This window comes from Ziziphus jujuba, chromosome 3 (assembly GCF_031755915.1).
Source record: "Ziziphus jujuba cultivar Dongzao chromosome 3, ASM3175591v1".
NCBI lineage: Eukaryota > Viridiplantae > Streptophyta > Magnoliopsida > Rosales > Rhamnaceae > Ziziphus > Ziziphus jujuba.
In genome coordinates this window covers 30,994,805-31,013,715 of record NC_083381.1, presented here as the reverse complement: position 1 = coordinate 31,013,715, position 18,911 = coordinate 30,994,805, and the positions used below count along the sequence as shown (strand labels likewise).

General features: G+C 33.7%; 4 protein-coding genes across 5 annotated transcripts; 2 read left to right on the top strand and 2 right to left on the bottom strand.

Moving 5' to 3' along the window:
- Positions 1–177: 177 nt before the first annotated feature.
- On the bottom strand, positions 178–4,458 carry LOC107423515 (ubiquitin-conjugating enzyme E2 22). Of its 2 annotated transcripts, none has more exons than XM_016033089.4 (7): positions 4,298–4,458; positions 3,078–3,212; positions 2,068–2,212; positions 1,902–1,979; positions 1,578–1,690; positions 1,342–1,445; positions 178–880 (listed from the first exon to the last, which is right to left on the bottom strand). In XM_016033089.4, exons 2-7 carry the CDS (start codon positions 3,078–3,080, stop codon positions 520–522), a joined length of 804 nt encoding a protein of 267 aa, XP_015888575.3. In that variant the 5' UTR covers positions 3,081–3,212; positions 4,298–4,458; the 3' UTR covers positions 178–519. The 2 variants fall into 2 exon arrangements, with proteins under 2 accessions (XP_015888575.3, XP_048333113.2); XM_048477156.2 differs by lacking the exon at positions 4,298–4,458 and adding an exon at positions 4,111–4,221.
- Positions 4,459–6,019: 1,561 nt separating this feature from the next.
- On the top strand, positions 6,020–7,138 carry LOC132803181 (uncharacterized). Its single transcript, XM_060815454.1, has 2 exons — positions 6,020–6,151; positions 6,239–7,138. The coding sequence occupies exons 1-2, from the start codon at positions 6,020–6,022 to the stop codon at positions 7,136–7,138; spliced, it is 1,032 nt and encodes a 343-aa protein (XP_060671437.1).
- Positions 7,139–13,670: 6,532 nt separating this feature from the next.
- LOC107423509 (syntaxin-related protein KNOLLE) lies at positions 13,671–14,985 on the bottom strand. Its single transcript, XM_016033080.4, has one exon. It carries the CDS (start codon positions 14,786–14,788, stop codon positions 13,847–13,849), a length of 942 nt encoding a protein of 313 aa, XP_015888566.1. The 5' UTR covers positions 14,789–14,985; the 3' UTR covers positions 13,671–13,846.
- Positions 14,986–16,484: 1,499 nt separating this feature from the next.
- LOC107423518 (dihydrofolate reductase) lies at positions 16,485–18,748 on the top strand. Its single transcript, XM_016033093.4, has 6 exons — positions 16,485–16,672; positions 17,139–17,231; positions 17,320–17,418; positions 17,595–17,636; positions 17,716–17,947; positions 18,380–18,748. The coding sequence occupies exons 1-6, from the start codon at positions 16,547–16,549 to the stop codon at positions 18,589–18,591; spliced, it is 804 nt and encodes a 267-aa protein (XP_015888579.2). The 5' UTR covers positions 16,485–16,546; the 3' UTR covers positions 18,592–18,748.
- Positions 18,749–18,911: the final 163 nt, after the last annotated feature.

Genomic DNA, 18,911 nt, shown 5'->3' with positions numbered 1-18,911 from the left:
AACCGTTCCTGCACATATAAGTATGAATCCTACTGCCTGGTTCATTTCTGTTCTTTGTAAACAAGCAGCTTCAACTACGATGGATGGTTCCTGGCCTTTTTTTTTTTTTTTTGGGGGGTTATTTTTACTTCTCTTCTTGGGCAATGCCTGGCTTTCTTTTGGAAGATACCAAGTAAATTCTTTTGAAGGGTTTCTAATTTCTACTGGGGACAACAGACCAACATCAAAGGTTTTAAGTGCAACTCCGCAACTTGCAGAGCCTGCTGGGGAAAATGAAAGTACAAAGTGAGCCGAAAAAAGAAAAAGAAAAGAGAATGTTACAACACAACACAGATGGAAGGGAAGCTGGTAAATTTGATCCATCACTTTTCCCACATGACAGTATCCCATGCAACCCTACATTATCCCGACCCCGATCCTCATCCCGATGGACTGTCACTATTCATCCCCTCCAATGAACAACAAATTAGCAACAAACTCTCAACAAGTAGCAGTTCAATCATTGCCCATTTTTTCGCTTTATAATCTCTTTAAACTTTTCTTTCTTGCATCTAACTTTTTCTTGTCAGCCTGTGCTTTTGACAATGCACCTTCCTTCCTTTGAGGAATTGTTGATGCTGCTGGTGCAACAGATCCACCACCGCCAGCTCCACCTATCTCTGTTGGAGCTACAACGGCTTGCTCCTTACCATTTGCTCTGGCAGATGTTGTAGATGGCAACGGGGACGGCAAAGGCAATGTAGCACTAGGTGCCGCACTCTTCTGGTCAGCAATAAGTGCTGAGGTGTTACTCTGGTCAACATTCAGTGCAGTGGTGGACTCCGAAATGGCTCCCGTTTTGAATTTTGGTTTTGGCTTAGCATGAATAACGGTATAAAGCCTGCATACATGATTAAAAATACATGGTCAACTGCTTCATAACCAAGAGTAATAATAAAGATACAACTCATTTTGGTTAGAAAAAAGTTTTCACCCATTGAAATTGCTCCGTAAGTCACCAGTAGAAAAACTATTTATGGAAAAATTATCTTATCATGTATACTAAATAAGATCATATACTTGAACGAAATTTTATTCCATATTCCAATTAAAGGTCCTGTGCAACAAATGTTCTTCCAAAGCCAAATCAACTAAGAATGTTGTCTTCATTAAAAACTCCATATTCAAATGTAAAGTCCCTTGAATCCTCTAGAACTTATCATGTTGCAGATTAGATGACCTTCTAATTTAAGGTCCCACAACACATGCCCTTCAGTGCCAATTCCTCCCTACACTATCTTTAAGAGTGGTAACATGTTTTACCACAAAATTCCCCTCCAAAATCATCATGACACGACTTACCTGGCATGTTTTGCATACGCCTCATAATTTTCAAGCAGCATTTTGCCAGCCTGTTCATTCAAGGCTGATTCTGGAAAAGGTTCGATCAACAAGCACCTGACTACCTGTTCCACACAAAACCCAAAGTAGGAGAAAATGACTTGACCAAAAAAGCAAAAAAATCTCCAAACTATTAGCTGATGAAGTTTTGAGACATATATCCAATGGACAGGACTTGAACCATCAATCGAACTTACAATAAGAACATGTCGTAATCCAAGACTTGGATTCCAATCTTTCTTCAGTGTATTGACACAAATCTCCCCATTAGTTGCAATGTTTGGATGGAAAATCTTAGTCAGAAAGTATCCTATAAAAATTATTTCAGAAAGAATAAGTATATTAAAGATTGCAAACAAATAGGTAAAAGAAGAGTAAGAGAGAGAGAGAGAGAGAGAGAGAGAGAGTACAAAGATCCATCACAATTGATTACAATACAGAACCCAAAGCCTTAAACCCAGCTAACTGATGTTCACTACATCATATGCACTTAAATCTTATAAATCAATAAATATACAAACCCTTGGGAGGAGAATGAGGGAAGTCATGAGATAACAACAACTTCATGCGGAAAACACCATTCTCATATGGAGTCCCAGCTGTAAGAAAAAAAATTTAAATGAATAATAATCTTTATAATTTTGAAAACTCAAAATATTAAGAAGATTAGAAAGCAAAAGTACATGCCTGGGCCATCAACATCAGCAAATATGGTTGAAAAGTCATCATCATTTACCCCAACTTTAATGCCTTCGGGAGGGGATTCATCAAGACTTTTCAATTCCTTTGCAAGTTGCTTGATTACATTTGGTGGAAGATTCTCATTTGTAGCCTAAAACCATGGCACAGTCAAACTATAAGGAAAACTGAAATTTGGAAGGGATTATCAGAAATATCACCAGTTTAGCTCATGTCTTAGTTTTGTCCTTTATATTTGACGTACTGTCAAATAGGTATTTACAAACACAGACTACATGGATAATATATGCTTGAAGAGTTTTTTTAATAGTTTTATTTCCAAAAAAGAAAAAATTGCCAAATACATTGCTTATGTATGCCAATTGGTCAGTTTCATCAACCTCTAATATTAAACTAAAGTAGAATAACCTTATTTAGTATTATAGTATCTTTTTTAATAGTTTTATTCCAAAAAAGAAAAAATTGCCAAATACATTGCTTATGTATGCCAATTGGTCAGTTTCATCAACCTCTAATATTAAACTAAAGTAGAATAACCTTATTTAGTATTATAGTATCTTTCAAGGTTACCCTGCTAAAGAAAAAGTTTAAAGGCCCAATTAAAATAGGAGACAACGTGGTTGAATGATTTTTATAATTATTCAAATTCATAAATGAAAAGAGTAATCCACAACTAGCTCAAAACATGTCTAAATCCTATTTTATCCACAGACATGGACGAGTTCCATATACAACAATGAGGCTATTACAAACAAACCCCTCTACTAGCTAGTCCATAAATTTTCCAAAGACTAGCTCTCAACATATTTCCATAGGCCAATTTAAGCAAATAATCAATTTAGAAGTCAAAATCACCATATTGTCATAGCTGAAGCATTTATATTCCTATTAAGGTTATTATAAAGCTAATCACTGACATATTATTGGGTAAGGCAATGTGACTTAAAAAAAAAAAAAATAGAAAAATGAAAGTATCACAAGAAGCAAGAATAAATTACCATAACCACAAAAACTATGGAGGTCTTATACAAACTCCAGCTGCTAAAAGATAATCGATCACTCAGCAATTTACAGCCAACAACTTCAAATTTGTTGGCGAGTGAAGAGACTAATCAAGCAGTCAGCAAAGAGGCCTGAAAATGGTAAAGCAATATCTCATTAAACCATGAAGGTAAATCATTCATCTCCCATTAAAAAAGAAAACCAAAACCAAAACAAATCATACAAACAAACAATAGTATGCGGAATAAGCAATTATAAGGATCAATCCTAACATATAAAAAACAAAATACAGGAATTTGATGTTCTAAAATGACTTCAATATACAACACTTATAGAATGCAAGTAGAACGTCCATGCATAATACAAGGCCTGTTCATGTCTATGTATCATTCATGTCTCAGTTTCAAGGTGAATTATAGACTTATAATGTACGTAATGTTAAAGAATCAGAAGAGTCTAACCAAAATGAAAACATAACTCAAGGATTCCAAGAAACGATTATAAAGACAGCTACAGCATATTCCAACTTTCAAGACCCAATAAATAGTAGATTTTGAGTGTAATCATGCTCAATCTGACTCAAACCCAAACGTATCAGCTAAACCAATATACTCACTCTATATTTTCTACACAACTGATTACAAGTCCACAAAGAGGAAAACTACTAATCTCCCCCATTAGAAGAGAGGTGCAAGGAATTTAAAAGCTTAATCTTTAAACATTTCATCCCCACCAACCTCACCCTTTGCCAAAAGAAAAACAAAATAATATACATATATATTTGGTAAAAACCTACGCCTATAAACCGAGAAAAGTACCAAAAAAGAGAAATAACCATTTCAGATCGAAGTTATAAGAAAAACCCTAATGTTCAAGAATACCATATTCCCATTTCTTGAAGAAAGAAAGCATAGATTCCTAGAAATACATATTTTATATATATATATATATAAAATATATTTAATTACATAAAAGTAAAAGTAAAGAAAACGGCACAATTAAACAGTGCAAGAATCAAACTTTTCAGACCAATGAAAGATCTTCGCAAAACCATGACTAAATCGTCCAAAGTCACAGCAAATTATTCACATTTATTTCTCAGAAAACATAAATTTTTCACCAGCCCAATACCCAAAAAAAAAAAAAAAAAAAAAAAAAATCACACACACACACACACAAATGGAAAAAGAAAAGCAAAACCCAGATGAGAAATCACCTTATCCGATTCACTGAAAGAGAAAAGAGTTAGCTTTGGGAGAGAGACAGAGAGAGAGAGAGAGAGAGAGAGAGAGAGAGACTGTGTGTGAAGAAAAAGCGATCCCTACTTGGAATGATTGATTGGTTGAATTTGAGGAAAACAAAAAAATATATATTGAATTTATATTTTATTTTATTCAAAATTTTTCTTTAAAATAAATTAAAAATAAACAAACAAAAATTATTATTATTATTTATTTATTTTAAAAATTTTGAATAAAATAATACTACCTGAAACGACGTGTCGAATTACAGGGATTCATAGTCGTTGGATTCCTCTGTGGACGGTGGCCCACACGCACTTGGTTGGTGTTGCTCGTTGTTTATTAAATGCGCGTGGGATTTGAAATGGAAGTTGGTGTTTTAATTATTTAATTAAAAAAATAAATTTGAATTTGACCAACGAGTTGAACTGAGTTGAGGTGAGTTGGCCGGGTAGGGGTCAGTGGATGATCATGACCGTTGGAAGGTCTTATTCCAAAAGTAGCCGTTAGCCGTGCCAGCTGCAACCTGCTTTCTTATGCTTTCCTGTTGGGTCCCCAATAATTTTTTAAATAATTTTATTATTTTCTTCTCTCTCTTCTTGTTTAACGTTATGTACATTATTTATATCTATCTATCAAAATTTGAAAAAAAAAAAAAAAAAAACTACTTTTGGGTTTTTTATTTTTTTATTCTGGTTCTTAAATAAAGACAGAATTAAAGATTTTATTAAGATTTGGTTTGAATTTTGTTTTTTGAACAATATATATGTTTTGGTGATCAAAGAAACATTCAAGCCACTTAAATCATGAGCAGACAAAATTACAGGCTATGAAGCAGTAATTTTTTTCTTTGTTTATTTGGATTTTGAAAAAAATAATAAATAATAGTGCTTTCATTTTTGTTTTTAAAGTTTGACAAGTTTTGCATCGTATGGCCCACATAAGTATGAAATATTCAAACTAGATATGGACATTGAGAGTGTCAAAAGTAAAGTAGATGTTTTTGTTCATGTTATTATAGCATAAAAAACATACTCTAAATCTAGTTGTTTTTTCTCTCGAAACACCATTAACAGGTGAGTCGGAATTTGTCTAAGAATTATGAAGAATTAAAAAGTAAAGTGGAGAATAAGCTGCAAGGCTAGAAAGCAAAGCTCTTGTCCCAAGCAGGGAAAGTAACCTTAACTAAGTCAGTTATAAGCAATATTTCCATCTACGCCACGTCTGCGATGAAATTTCCTAAGCGGTGGTGTAAGGACATCAAAAGCAAAGCATCCAATTTTATTTGGAATGGAGGGAGGTCGGATCAAAGGCTGATTCCAATTTCTTGGTCGAGAGTGTGTTTACCAAAATATGCTGGAGGTTTAGGAATAAGAAGGCTTAAGGATATGAATTCTGCCCTCCTTAGTAAGTTAAGCTGGCATCTCGCAATAGAATCTGATCGTTTGTGGGCTCAAGCTTTAAAATCAAAATATTTTACCAGTACCACCTTCTTGCGATGTATCTGGAAGAAGTATGCTTCATGGACCGGGAAAAGTATCCATCAGTCAAGGCATCTTATCCTTTAGGGGCTCTGCTATCGGGGGAGAGGGGGGGGGGGGAGAGGAGACAAAATCAACATCTGGAAAGATCCTTGGATCCCTTTCAATCTAAATTTTAAGCCCAGTCCTTCAAATCCTAGCTTTAGAGCTTGTGGTATGGTTGAATCCTTAAGACTGCCAAATGGAGGGTGGAATGAGGAACGGTTACAAATGTTTGACAGCAGCACTGCAGCAAATATCCATAGGATTCCCATTACCAATTGGCTTCTTGAGGATAAGTTAGTTTGGGTGGGCAATAACAATGGTAGCTTCTCAGTGAAATCTGCCCACAAGCTGGGTTTCTAGAATAATGTCCAAGCGTCACCTTGGTGGCAGTTACTATGGAACTCAGGGTTACATGAACGTTTAAAGTTTTCTATGTGGAAGCTTGCTAACTATGGGATTCTCACTGCCCATAATCTGATTGCTAGAAACATCAGGGTAGTTGAGGCATCTTGTGTTCATGGGTGCAATTGTCTGAAGTATGCAAACCATTTGTTTTTCCACTGCCAGGTAGCCAAGGCAATCTGGTTTGCCATGGCTTGGAGTATAAAATGGGATGCCTTCACAGATTTTTCCTTGAAAGAGAAATTATACCTCCTAGGCCACCCGACTAGAGTTTTCCCGGTGCATTCGAATGACGGAGCACACTTTTTCCTATTTGGATCTATCATTCTTCACCAGTTATGGCAGATTAGAAATAGCTTACGTTTTGAAAACCAGCATTTCTCATTAGAGAATACTATGGCTCTGCTCAATTTTAGAGTTAAGGAGGCTTTAACTCTCTTTCAACGAAAAACAGAAATTATATCAACTTTGAGACACGGTGCTTGCATGGGTAGTCTTAAAACTCCTCCTCAGTTCATCAAAATCAATACAGATGCAACGATCAGAAATGACAACAGCTTAGTTGGCATTGTTGCTCGTAGCCATGAAGGAGAAATATTGAAGATGTGGGTTGTCCCTTTTCACTCAAACATTCCAGATCTTGCTGAAACCTTTGGTATTCTGCAAGGGCTTGTAAAAGCAAAACAGGAAGGGCAGACTAATATTTGGTGTGTTTCAGATACTAGGAGAATCATTCTTAGGTTGCATAATGATGACTTGCAGGGCACGCATTGGATGGCAGAAGGTATTATTCAAGACATTTTGATCGAGAAAAATACTTTTCAAGAAGTCATCTTCCATTGGTCTCCCAGGGAATCAAATATTATTGCAGATTTTGTTTGTAACTGATGCATTAGGAATTGAATTTCTGGTGTAGTGGATGCAAGTAGTCTTCCTAATGTATTTTTATCCTTAGTTTCCTAGGAGTGTGGTTCTTAAACCATCTCATTTTTTTTGTAAGCTCTTTGTAGCTTTTCTGGGTTTTGGTTTCAATACACGTCTATTTTAGCCAAAAAAAAAAAAAAAAAAAAACATACTTCAACAAGTCGAGGACCTTCAAAACATGGTAATTAGGTTTAGGTTGTATGCTATTAGAATTGAATAATATTATATAAACATATATAATATGTCTATGTGTATCCAACCTTTTTTGGTCATACTTATTTTTAATTCTGTTTAAAATATTTTCCTTATTTAATTATTTCAGTTCTTTTAATGGTGTTGTTATATTCTAATTCCATTACTTATGTGAATTTTGGTTTGGTGGAATGGAATAGGAAAGCTACTAGAACTAATGGTGAATCTAATTTATATTCTTATGATTTTAAGAAATTCTAAGAAAGGTGAATCTAATTTTGATATTCATACTACATTTTAATTACTTTTTAATATTGTAAAAATATCTTTTGCTAAAAAGTCACAAATACCCTTTAGGTACATAAATAAAATAAAAATAAATTGTCGCGTATGCTACAATAGAATTTAAAAAAAAAAAAACCCTAAAAATGGAAATAATGAAAATTAATGATCAAGAGAAAGAAAAAAAAAGATAAAAATAATTGGCAAATCATTCATCTCAATCCTAAAAATGTAGGTGTTTAGCTTTCTTTTATTATTTATTTGCTTTCTTTGCATTTTTTTTATTTGATTTTTTTTTTTAAATCTAATTCTCATTCTATATGTTCTTTCAACCAATTGTTTTCATTGTATACATTCTTAAGTTGTTCAATATATGTACCTCAAACGGTTTAATCATGCCCAGATTCTATATGCTAGAAAAAAAATAATTATTTAAACGATTTGTAAAGTTTTCTCGCATAAATATCTTGAACAAAATTGAATTTGTCAAGAATATATAAACCAAACAACTTTAGTCATATACAGGTTCTATGAAATCATCTAGTATATATAACTCAAAGGAATTGTATTTGTTTGGGTTACACTTATTAGACTATGCAGTTATATTCGAGGTATATAATCCGAAGAGAAAGAAGTCATTTGGTATACATAATCCAAGTGAATTATATCTATTTAGATTACATATATCGAATGAAATAGTTATATCCAGGCTCAATTACTGTATATCAGACTAAAATAAGAAAAATAAAAAATAAAAAAGAAAGAAAAATAAAGAAATATTTTTTGTAATTGAACAAATATGAGAGGGATTATTGAAAATGAAGAACATAGAAACTAGTCAAACAATTTTCTCTCATTTTGATTTATTGTTGTTTGTACCAAAAAAAAAAAAAAAAAAAAAGGAAAAGAAGAGCAGAGGAGGCCAAGACACTAACTTGTGAGGAATAAAGAAAAAAGCTAATGAGTAAATGTGATTGGTGGTTCAGACATTCTTGGATGCTGCATATAAGAAGAAATGTTAGTAGGTGTTGTTTAAGATGATAAAAATTTAGGAATTTAGGAATTTGAGCTATAGTATAATGCATAGGTTTAATTTAAAAGGGAATTAAGGGTAGATTAAATATAAATGATTTGTATAAATGGTAAAAATTAAAATAAAAATTAGTTTGTATAGAATATAATATAATTATTAAAATTTATAATGTGAATAGAACCATCTTTAAAAGATGATAAATTCATAATTTTTGTTTTCTTTTCTTTTTTTGGTTGCTCATCAACGACATGCGTCAAGAAGTCTAGAATAATATTCTCCTTGATTACTAATGTTCGTACTTTTTTGGATAGTAGTTTGCTAAACTTTATCATTTATTTCCTAGTTGTGAATTAAACATTTTGCAATTGTACATAAAGTATATAATCAAACATATTTAATGTTGTCTAAAGTTTACGGTTGGGGTTTACTCCCTTGGCTAGGAGTTTTAGTACCAGTCCGAGTCATCATATGCCATGTGCAAAAAATTTGCCGCATCATCTTACCATTCCTTTTTTTTTTTTTTTTTTTTTTTTTTTCAATTTTTGGATTTTGAAAAAGAAATCCTGTTATACACGCCCCCATTTCTTCTTCCTAAGGCTATGGCTTTTGGTTTCCTCTTTCATGGTGATGAACAAGCTATTGAGAGTAGATTTGGAGCCGCATTCCAAATTTATCGGAGAAGTATCACAAGCCAAGGTTGGGTTTCTGATGGTTATGAACTGTTTTTTTTTGGGAGAAAAATATAATGACAGCATGTTTAGCATCTTGGAGTGAGATGTTCACTTTCAAACTCTTGTTGATAATGGAGATGAAAGAGCTAGAGTCAGAAGTCAAAAACCCTAACCAAAGGAAGAACAGCCTGCCCAAGGAAGAAGAAAGGGGCTCGTGAAAATATCTACTTTTTTAAAAGGATAAAAAAGAAAAAAAAAAAAGTTAATTGAGATGGTATGCTAATGTGGCAAAATTTTTTACACATGGCATATAATGATTTGGAGTGATACCAAATGCAAGATTTTCTCGATAGGACAAAAGACAGGCTTAAAAATCCAAATTAAAAAACAAAAAATGGAGAGCTGCTGATGGGGTCCTCCTCTTGGGCCCAAGTTGAGACGATTTTCATATTTAGAGGCCCATAGTTGTATCAACTTTAAAACAAATGCTTTTTCTAAATGCACTACAAAATTAAATTTTATGCACTTTCATTTCATATACATGACATATTAAACATTTGTACAATAAAAATTATATCTTTTTATGATAAGAAAACTAAAATTTATATTATTAGTCGCTGTCATATGTTTTAGTATAACGCACCCAAAAAAAAAAAAAAAAAAAAGAGTGTAAATTGAATTTCCTAAAGTAAATTTGAGCTAAAACAAAAAACAAAAGATGCTTGCACTTTATCATCTAAACCTTTGTAATTACCATTATTACCACATAATTTATTATTTTTGTATCATTTTGATCTGAATAGTATGGAAAATGTTAAAAGCCTAGTGGGAAGTTAACATGTGCAACTCACCGGATCCAATTGATGGAATTATGAAAAATTGATAAATCTAAAACATCCACACCATTCACACATGTACAAAGAGAAAAAATCCAATAACAAACCGTCCATTAGATTATCTTCACGTGTTCTCATTGTTTACAACAAAAGCATGCTGCATATTATTATTACCCCATAAAAAAAGAATAATAAATAATAAATAAAAATATACGGATGTTTCAAACTTTCCATTTATGCCCTTAGCTACATGAAAAAAAACAAAGATCAAATGGATGATAAAAGCAAAGGAGCCCGCATACCATCTAAGTGAAAGACCCAGCATCCCCTCCCTCTCGTTCGAGAAAATAGTCTAAGATAATGTTTCCAACGGTGAGCTTAACCAACAGGTCTGTCTGCCAATACTAATGTATTATTTCTTATTATTTTTATTGTTTGATCCACATCCTTAGAACCAATCAACGTATATGGATTGTAGTAGTAGAGCCATAAAGGATGGAGCTTCTGATCGGATCAGATAGCTCATGTAGAAAGATGGATTATTATACACATTACATTATTACAATAATAGAATAGGTGATAAATATTACTTCATCACAAATCAAGGTTACCAACATATACCACTCGCAAACACATAATGACAACGACAAGAAGAAGCAGCAGCAGTATTCTTCACACCTCAAATAGTTTTATGTACACAATAATAATAAACATTGAACTTCAAGGCATCACAACATGCCCTTCGAAATTTCTGCACAATGCATCATCATCAAGAGAAACAAAGTTACAAAATATAAAACTAAATAACCTTTCAGCCGTTGATCTATCAGAGAATCAAACAAGGAATCTGCTTTGGAATACTGAAAATAATAATTATCTGGGTTGTCTTTTAGGATGCTATGAACTAGAGACTCAAAAGAAAGATTCAGAGTTCAAATTTTAAAAGAGAAAAACAAATATCTTATTGGATTACATCGTATATGTTTTGAGACACTTACAGTAGGGTACGATCTTCCATCGCTGGTTATCTATCTCCTTTGTTCCAATCCCACAGCACTATAGTGGTGCCATCATGGACACCCCGAGATTTATTATCACCGTGAAAGGCATCCACATTAAGGCGAATGTTGTTAACCCTCCTAATTGTTCTGAAACCATCACCTAGATCCTTGCTCTCGGTCCAAAGTATGGATTCATCAAAAACATCCTGGAACATAAGGTATCAGCTGTACCAGCAGACGAATCAAGACAATTTGGATGGTGACAAATTCATAAAAGGGGAAATCCTAGGAAGGAAAATGAATGAAAACCCAATCTTCAAACTTTGCATTGTAGTATGCAATTAAACTTTGAAAACCCAATCTGCAAACTCAAGACCCCCAAACTTCTTTCAAAAGGACTGCATCCTTAGAATCACTCATAGTCATGGCACAGGAAGATAACCTTTGTTGTTAGCATCATATCAAGTTAATAGCTAGGCCATTCTAGGAATGCCTTTTTATTAATCATAAAAGACCAGTCATAGATGTCCCTAATGGGCGGCTTGACTGGAATGCTCAACCCATAACACATATCCTTTAGTAAAAAATATTTGTCAGAAAGCCAAAGAAAAAGAAATAATAATAATAATAAACCAACTATAGATGAATTAAGGAAATCTGGAGGCCAACTGGGAAGCAAACCCAAAACACTACATAAATCTAGGTAATCTGTTATATTAATTATAATGAACCAGTCCTCTTTCAGAAAGGCATATAGCAATTAAGACATCGTACATATTAATATTAACAAATACAGACATTTAAGATTCTGACACACTGAAGAAACAGCAAGTTAACTGCCTCATGGTATACATGCTTATGGACACCAATGAGATATTTCAGTATAACATAGTCCGATTATATTACTTACAAGTATTTTATGGTAATTTGGGAAATGAAAAAAGAAAAGGGGGACAGTCAAACATAAAAGGAGGTAGAAGGATTGGGGAGGTAGCAAACTGTTTCTCAAAACTGGAAGATTGTTGAGTATGAATACATACGCAGAAGTCTAAAACAGCAACCGTCATATATATTGGTCTCAAATTTCCTTGACGAGCTAGCAGCTCAATTCAACATGCTTTTCCTCAAAATTTAACAAAGGAGAAAATTTCACTACATCAGGAGACACCAGTATATTTTGGGGACATTTGCATGTGATCAGCATGAAAGTGCAACTATTGTTGAGTATCTAATAATTAGATAATTTTCCATACAAGGAAGAAGTGTCACTTCCTGTATAACAAAAGACTATACAATATGAATCAATGGAATTGCAATAAAAATAGGATTTTAAGAGAGGACAAAAAATAATGAAGAACTTTTATTACAAAACTGAAACTGTTTCGTTTTAATTAATCAAACCAGGATACTCATTCCCCCAGCTCTCCACACCCATAAAAGAGATTACTAAACAAAGCCAATGCTTCCGTAGTATTTTTCTCAACGCAGAATTAGGGGCGAAACTGCTTATAGATACTTTTAAGAATACCGTAATCCATCTTCTTACCCATTTTCTTATGGTTAGAGGAGTGTGGGCATTGTTTTTCTATCGTTTTGGAGTTTCTTGGTTATGGTAAGCAAGTACAAATTTTTTGCACATGGAGAGGTTTTAGGGTCTATAGCAAGGCTCGGGGCATTTACAGGGTTGTTCCACTTGACATTTTGTGGGGATGCAGACGGGACCCAAAAAAAAAAAAAAAAAAAAAAGGGGAAAAAAAGCCTTTTTTGATTTCTAATCATTAAAAAGAAAATGGAAAAAGAAGCAAGTTTAGAAAAAATATAATCTTCACAATAACAGTTTGAATGACAGGGATACATAATGATAGAGACACTGACCCAATATTCAATATATAGTAATAACATCCCCAACATAAATAAGTAAATGAGAGTAAGTCCTACAAGATGAGTGGCCGCAGTGAAGTGCTTGATAGCCTGACCAGTGGCTTGGTTAATGAGAGCAAAGCTTGGAAACCCTTCTCCATCCTTCACTCTTGTACTGTACTTCTCATCTTTGTACCAGTGCTGCAACAAGTCAACATATATATATATATATATATATGTGTGTGTGTGTGTGTGTGTGTATTTATATATATATGTATGAATATAATGGTAAAATTTACGAATTAACAAAACATAAAATCAAAAAAAAGGAAAAAAAAACACTTAGCAGTACAAAACATCGGATGGGTCAGACGGGGCAAGAATGAATTTGCCATCTCGGATGGTGAGGTCTAAATCGGGTCTGGCCTTGGAGATTTAAGGATTTGGCAAAGACAAAAGAAACATCTTCTATGCTAGGTTGTCAGGATTGACATCTTATATGTTAGAGAGGGATTTGAAAATTGCAGCAGCTGCAAGGGGAGCAATTTACTAAAATTGTAGTATAAAATTTGAAAGGGTATGCAGAAAAAAAAGAAAAAAAAAAGAAAAAAGAAATATATATGAATTAGAATAACCATCCACCAACAATATTTATATATTCAACTTAATTAGTTGAGGAAAAATTAAAGAATTTATGGCTCGCAACAGAGAATCCATAGCAAAGACACACAACTTTTAAACCTAACAACAAATTAAACAAAACAACATCAAAATGTTGTTGAAAGAGCTGAAAAATTCTAAGAGTCAGCGAAGCTGGTGACAATGGGGACGACCACAACAAGAATGATAAGCAGCAAAAGTATCAACCCAATGCACATGCACTTCCTGCTACTCCTCTGGTAGTCCTTGGCAGTATGAAGCTGTTTGGTTCCATCCTTGATATAGTGAGAAGAATTCAAAACATGGTGTTCAATGTCATCCATTTGCTCGCCCTGTGCCTCCACCATGACCGCCATATCCAGGAACACCTGATGCAGCTCCAGCAGGCTCTTCTCTATCTCTTTGGCGGCATCGTGTCTGTCCTGAATCTCCACCACGGTCTCAAGGACTTTACCTCTGCCATGTTCCTCAATTGCCCTCCCCATGAATTCCTCACCTCCATTGGAGATTATCTTCTCTATAACCTCTTCATCTGGGTACTCCCCTGTCACCGTGAAATACCTTCTCCCCACTGTTTCCTTGTACTCATTCATCGTCTTCTGCCTCAGGGTCTGGAACTCCATCATCAGCTCCTTGAGCTTCTTCCGCAGCCCATTTGTGACTGCCACTCTGGTCCTGTAAATGGCCGGGTTGCTGCTGCTGCTCTGGCTGCTCTGCCTCTTGTGGGCTGCATTTGAACGGTCCATTTCTTCCAGCTGAGATCTGACGGCCCTGGCTTTCTTGAGAACCGTGACGATGTCGGCATTGATCTTGCTGCGGAGGGACTTCAAGGCCTCGGATTTATGGAGGGACTTGCTCTCCTCGTTGGATTGCTGTAGGCGTCCCAGAATCTCTCGGAGAGACACCATTTCCTGCTTCACCTTCTCGGCCTCTTCAAGGAAAAGGCTGAGGTCGCTGTCCATGTGAGACGTTGTGGACGATGACATCTCCAAGTTCCCAGCTTCGAGATCCAGATCCTTCATGGCTTCTTTCTTCAGATCCACATAGCTGGTGAAGGATTTTGTCATCAGGTCGTTCATCTTGATTAATTTCCCTCTCCTTCTTCTCTATCTTCGACCTTCAATATCACAGAGCTCTTTCCACTACCCCCTTGGGGAAACACGAAAGCAAAAGAATACGCAAAGAATATGAAGAACAAGCAGAAGAAGGTTTCAGTTGGTTTTCAATTGCAAGAGTTTAGCAGATGGCTTTGTTTTTATCTTAAACCAAACGCTTCAACGGCTATCTTCTCATTTCAAAAAATATTTATCAGATTTACAGATTATAGCCGTTGAAGTCATTAACGGCTATATTTTCAAATCCCCTCATGATTAAAGGAGGACAAGACAAGACGGCCTTAGATAACCAAATTAAAAAAAGAAAAAAAAAATCAAAAAATGGCGAGCTGCTAATGGGGTCCACCTCTTGGGCTCCAGTCAAGACGATTATCATATTTAGAGGCCCAAGTCAAGGATTTTGTCATCTGGTCGTTCATCTTGGAAGAGCTCTGTGCTTCTGATTTTCTTATTTTTATTTTATTTTTTTCATCATTGCGGAAAAGCTTGACCCTTTTGAGATGGGCTATATGAAATGATTAGATGAAGTCCAAAGTGCTGCAGGCTTCAATTACATTGGGCCATAATCGCCCTTTTGAATTGGGCTTTTCAATTGTTGCCAATATAAAAAAAAAAAAGAATTGGGCTTTCCAATCAATCACTTCCTGTTTACAATCGAGGTAAATTTGCGTTTACAGTACTTTATACACTCTCCTTATATTAAATTATTAACCCTGTGTTTGGATTGAAGAAATAGAAGTAAAAGAAAAGAAAAAGATTTAATTCATTTGTTTGGCTTGTTAAAATGAAAAATAAATAAATAAAAACAATAAAGGGGTAGATTATGTCTATTTTAATGATCTAGCTTTCTATTCAAATTTGATAGAAAATGAAAAAAAAAAAAATTTTAATGAAACTTTTCAATATTTCAATATTATCTTTATTGAATAAAAATTAATTGATTAAGATATTTTATATTCAGATATTTTTGTAAAAATATAAATTACATTAATTATTTTTTATTTTCCTTTCTTGTCCTTTCCATTAGTAATCATCTAAATAAACAACTATTATAAATACATTTTTTTTTTTTCCTTTGCTTTCCTCATTAAATTTATCATTTCAATTTCTTTTTCACTTTCCAATCCAAACACCTTCCGATCCAAATACAGTGTAAAAGACTAAAAGCATCTTACACGCATGAGGACTGGGGGAGTATGTATTTGTGTATACATTAATACATATATATAATATATATATATATTTTTTTTTTGGTAGAGTGTATATAGTTAATTTGTTAGTGTAAAAATTCTTACATTCCTAACCAAATTCATAGAAATAATAATAAAAAAAAAAGAAGCAGAAGTCATGGATGATAATGTGCCACTAAGATGTAAATGCACGTGTAACACCAACCACATTTAGAATGGTAGTTGGGACCAGCCCTCCACTTCTCTATGTGTAAGAGAATCTCTTTTTTGTTTATTTTGTTTTGTTTTTTGTTTTTGATTTTTTTTTTTTTTCTTCATCTTAGTTTGTGCTTTAGTGAAAATCTCATTTCACATAAAAGAAAATGGGGAAAAAGAAAAATGTTACTGAGACAGTGGTAGTTGAGGGCCTTAAATTCTGAGTTAGGTGGATACAAGTTTTCCTTAATAAAATGGCCTGCATTGAAAACTTGTTCCTTCATAAAAAAGAGGAAGCAGGGAGCCAGAAACCAAAAAAAAAAAAACAGAGTAAAAAATGGAAGAACCCCAAAAACAAAAGAAGATGAAAATACTTTGCCTTCATGGATTTAGAACAAGTGGGAGTTTTCTCCAAAAGCAAATTAGCAAATGGAATCCTGAAATCTTTGCTCATTTTGACATGGTATGTGCTATTCCTTAACGTAGTCTTTTCTTGCTCTTTATATTTTTGTCTTCTTTCCTTCTACTGCTCAAGTGACCTGTTTGTTGAAAGAAACTTTGACATCTTTTTAGAAAACTTTACAAAGTTTCCAATTCTAGTTAAGTGTATCATCATAGCAAAACCACTATTCTCTCTAACAACAAATTGAGGTTGAACTCTTCAATTTCCGATATCAATAATCTTAAAAAATATTGGTAATGATGGTCTCATTGAAGTAACTAGAAACTCCTGTGGGTTTTCTAAGCAAAAGGAAAATTTATTCTTTTTATGATTATTAAAAAGATAACAAAAATTAAAAAATTGGAGGAGAAAAAGTGTGATGCTTACCAAAATGTTATATCATATGATGAAATAGCCTTTTTAGTATCATTGAGTAAATTAAAACATATATCAAACTTACACTTGGGCTTTTTGTGGTAAAATTTAGGACTTTCCTGATGGCATATTTCCAGCTAGAGGAAAATCTGATATAGAAGGCATTTTCCCACCACCATACTTTGAGTGGTTCCAATTTAATAAGGTAATTTTAATTACTTTAGTGAATATATATATATATATATATATGTATGTAATGATAATAATTAAATTATATAATAATGAACCTGCAGGAATTCACTGAGTACGAAAACTTGGAAGAATGCATCTCCTATCTATGTGAGTACATCACAAGCAAAGGTCCTTTTGATGGTTTGCTTGGCTTTTCTCAGGTACATATGCATATATATATATATATATATAAATAAAAGATATAATATTGGTATCTTTTCTTTATATATTTTTGAATTTAAAAGTTAAATTAAGGGCAAAGAATAAGATGCTAAATCAGGTGGTTTTTTAATTTTTTTTAATTTTTTTTAATTTTTATTTTAAATAATTAACATAGGGGGCAACGCTATCAGCACTATTGCTAGGATACCAAGCACAGGTAAGTCAATAATTTTCTATCATATTTGTTATTATACACATATAGATGGTTTATTAAAAACAGAATCTTGTGAATACAGGGAAAGGTGTTGAAGGAGCATCCACCAATTAAATTATTTGTGTCAATATCAGGATCCAAATTTAGAGATCCAGCCATAACTGATGTGGCCTACAAAGACATCATCAAAGTAAAATCTGTGCATTTCATAGGAGAAAAGGATTGGTTAAAAGTGCCCAGTGAGGACCTTCTCACTGCCTTTGAAAACCCTCTTCTTATAAGGCACCCCCAAGGCCATACTGTCCCAAGACTTGGTGGGTTGTGTTTTTGCACTAAAGAAAGCTTTTTATCAGAACTAGAATTAAAGATGTTCACTATGAGTATATATGGTCACATTTTCTTGCTGATTATAGTGTTAGAAACAAATGTGTTTTATGATCAATTATGATGTTCTAGCGGTAAGTTCTTGAGTAAATTAGCCGACTGAAAGCACTATTGATTACTTAAAGTGGTTCAAGTAAAAGTGATTTTCAGTCACATTGGTCAACAACTTTTGTGAATAATACAACCTTTAATCATGGAATTAAGTTTAGTTATGGAATTTGTCATAAAGATCATATATTTTGAAGTGACTTTTGGAGACCAATTTTGATTGCCGAAAGTGTGGTAGTAAAAGATTTTATTTATTTATTTATTTATTTTGAGGTGGAAACTGTCTCATTGATTTTGTTGGGGACCATGAACAGATGAGGAAGCCACTTTGAAGTTGCTGGGTTGGACTAAAGACATCCTTCAATACTATGGTGCTGCTCCTACAACTGATACACACAAACATGAAAATGGAGAAACAAAAGAAATAGGCATTGAAGAGACAAATCCAAAACCAGTCAGTGAGATCCAAAACCAAGAAAAAAATACGAGAGAAACTGGGGCAGTTGAGGCAATGGTCCAAGCATGATGATGTAGAACATGAAGACAACAGACAAAAGATGGATCCTATTCCGCCAAGTTCTTTGAATGGTTTATCTGGTAGATTATACATTAGTGTATGCTTGATCTTCAGGGAAATTAAATAATGAAAAGAGGTCGTTTGGCCTTTAATCTACTTTTATCTATGTATCAGTAGTCAATGGCCATGAGTAATCAACTCATGTTGTGTTATAAATTGAAACCCATTCGAAAAGTTTATTCAAACACATAAGAACTCAGGATCATCTATAACCACACAGAAAAAACTAGCATAACACTCATTGGCTGATAGAAGCTGATCATAAAAGG

What these genes read in the sequence shown, in the direction of transcription:
- LOC107423509 (XM_016033080.4), bottom strand. Translation starts at nt 14,788, where the DNA reads ATGAACGACCTGATGACAAAATCCTTCACCAGCTATGTGGATCTGAAG.
- LOC107423515 (XM_016033089.4), bottom strand. An exon ending in TGCTGATGTTGATGGCCCAG is followed by an intron (nt 1,980 to 2,067) that starts GCATGTACTTTT and finishes TTTTTCTTACAG; the next exon opens with CTGGGACTCCATATGAGAAT. An exon ending in GATTACGACATGTTCTTATT is followed by an intron (nt 1,446 to 1,577) that starts GTAAGTTCGATT and finishes TGTGTGGAACAG; the next exon opens with GTAGTCAGGTGCTTGTTGAT.
- LOC132803181 (XM_060815454.1), top strand. Translation starts at nt 6,020, where the DNA reads ATGGTTGAATCCTTAAGACTGCCAAATGGAGGGTGGAATGAGGAACGG. An exon ending in TTGAGGATAAGTTAGTTTGG is followed by an intron (nt 6,152 to 6,238) that starts GTGGGCAATAAC and finishes CCTTGGTGGCAG; the next exon opens with TTACTATGGAACTCAGGGTT.
- LOC107423518 (XM_016033093.4), top strand. Translation starts at nt 16,547, where the DNA reads ATGGAAGAACCCCAAAAACAAAAGAAGATGAAAATACTTTGCCTTCAT. An exon ending in TCTTTGCTCATTTTGACATG is followed by an intron (nt 16,673 to 17,138) that starts GTATGTGCTATT and finishes GGTAAAATTTAG; the next exon opens with GACTTTCCTGATGGCATATT. An exon ending in TGCTAGGATACCAAGCACAG is followed by an intron (nt 17,637 to 17,715) that starts GTAAGTCAATAA and finishes TTGTGAATACAG; the next exon opens with GGAAAGGTGTTGAAGGAGCA.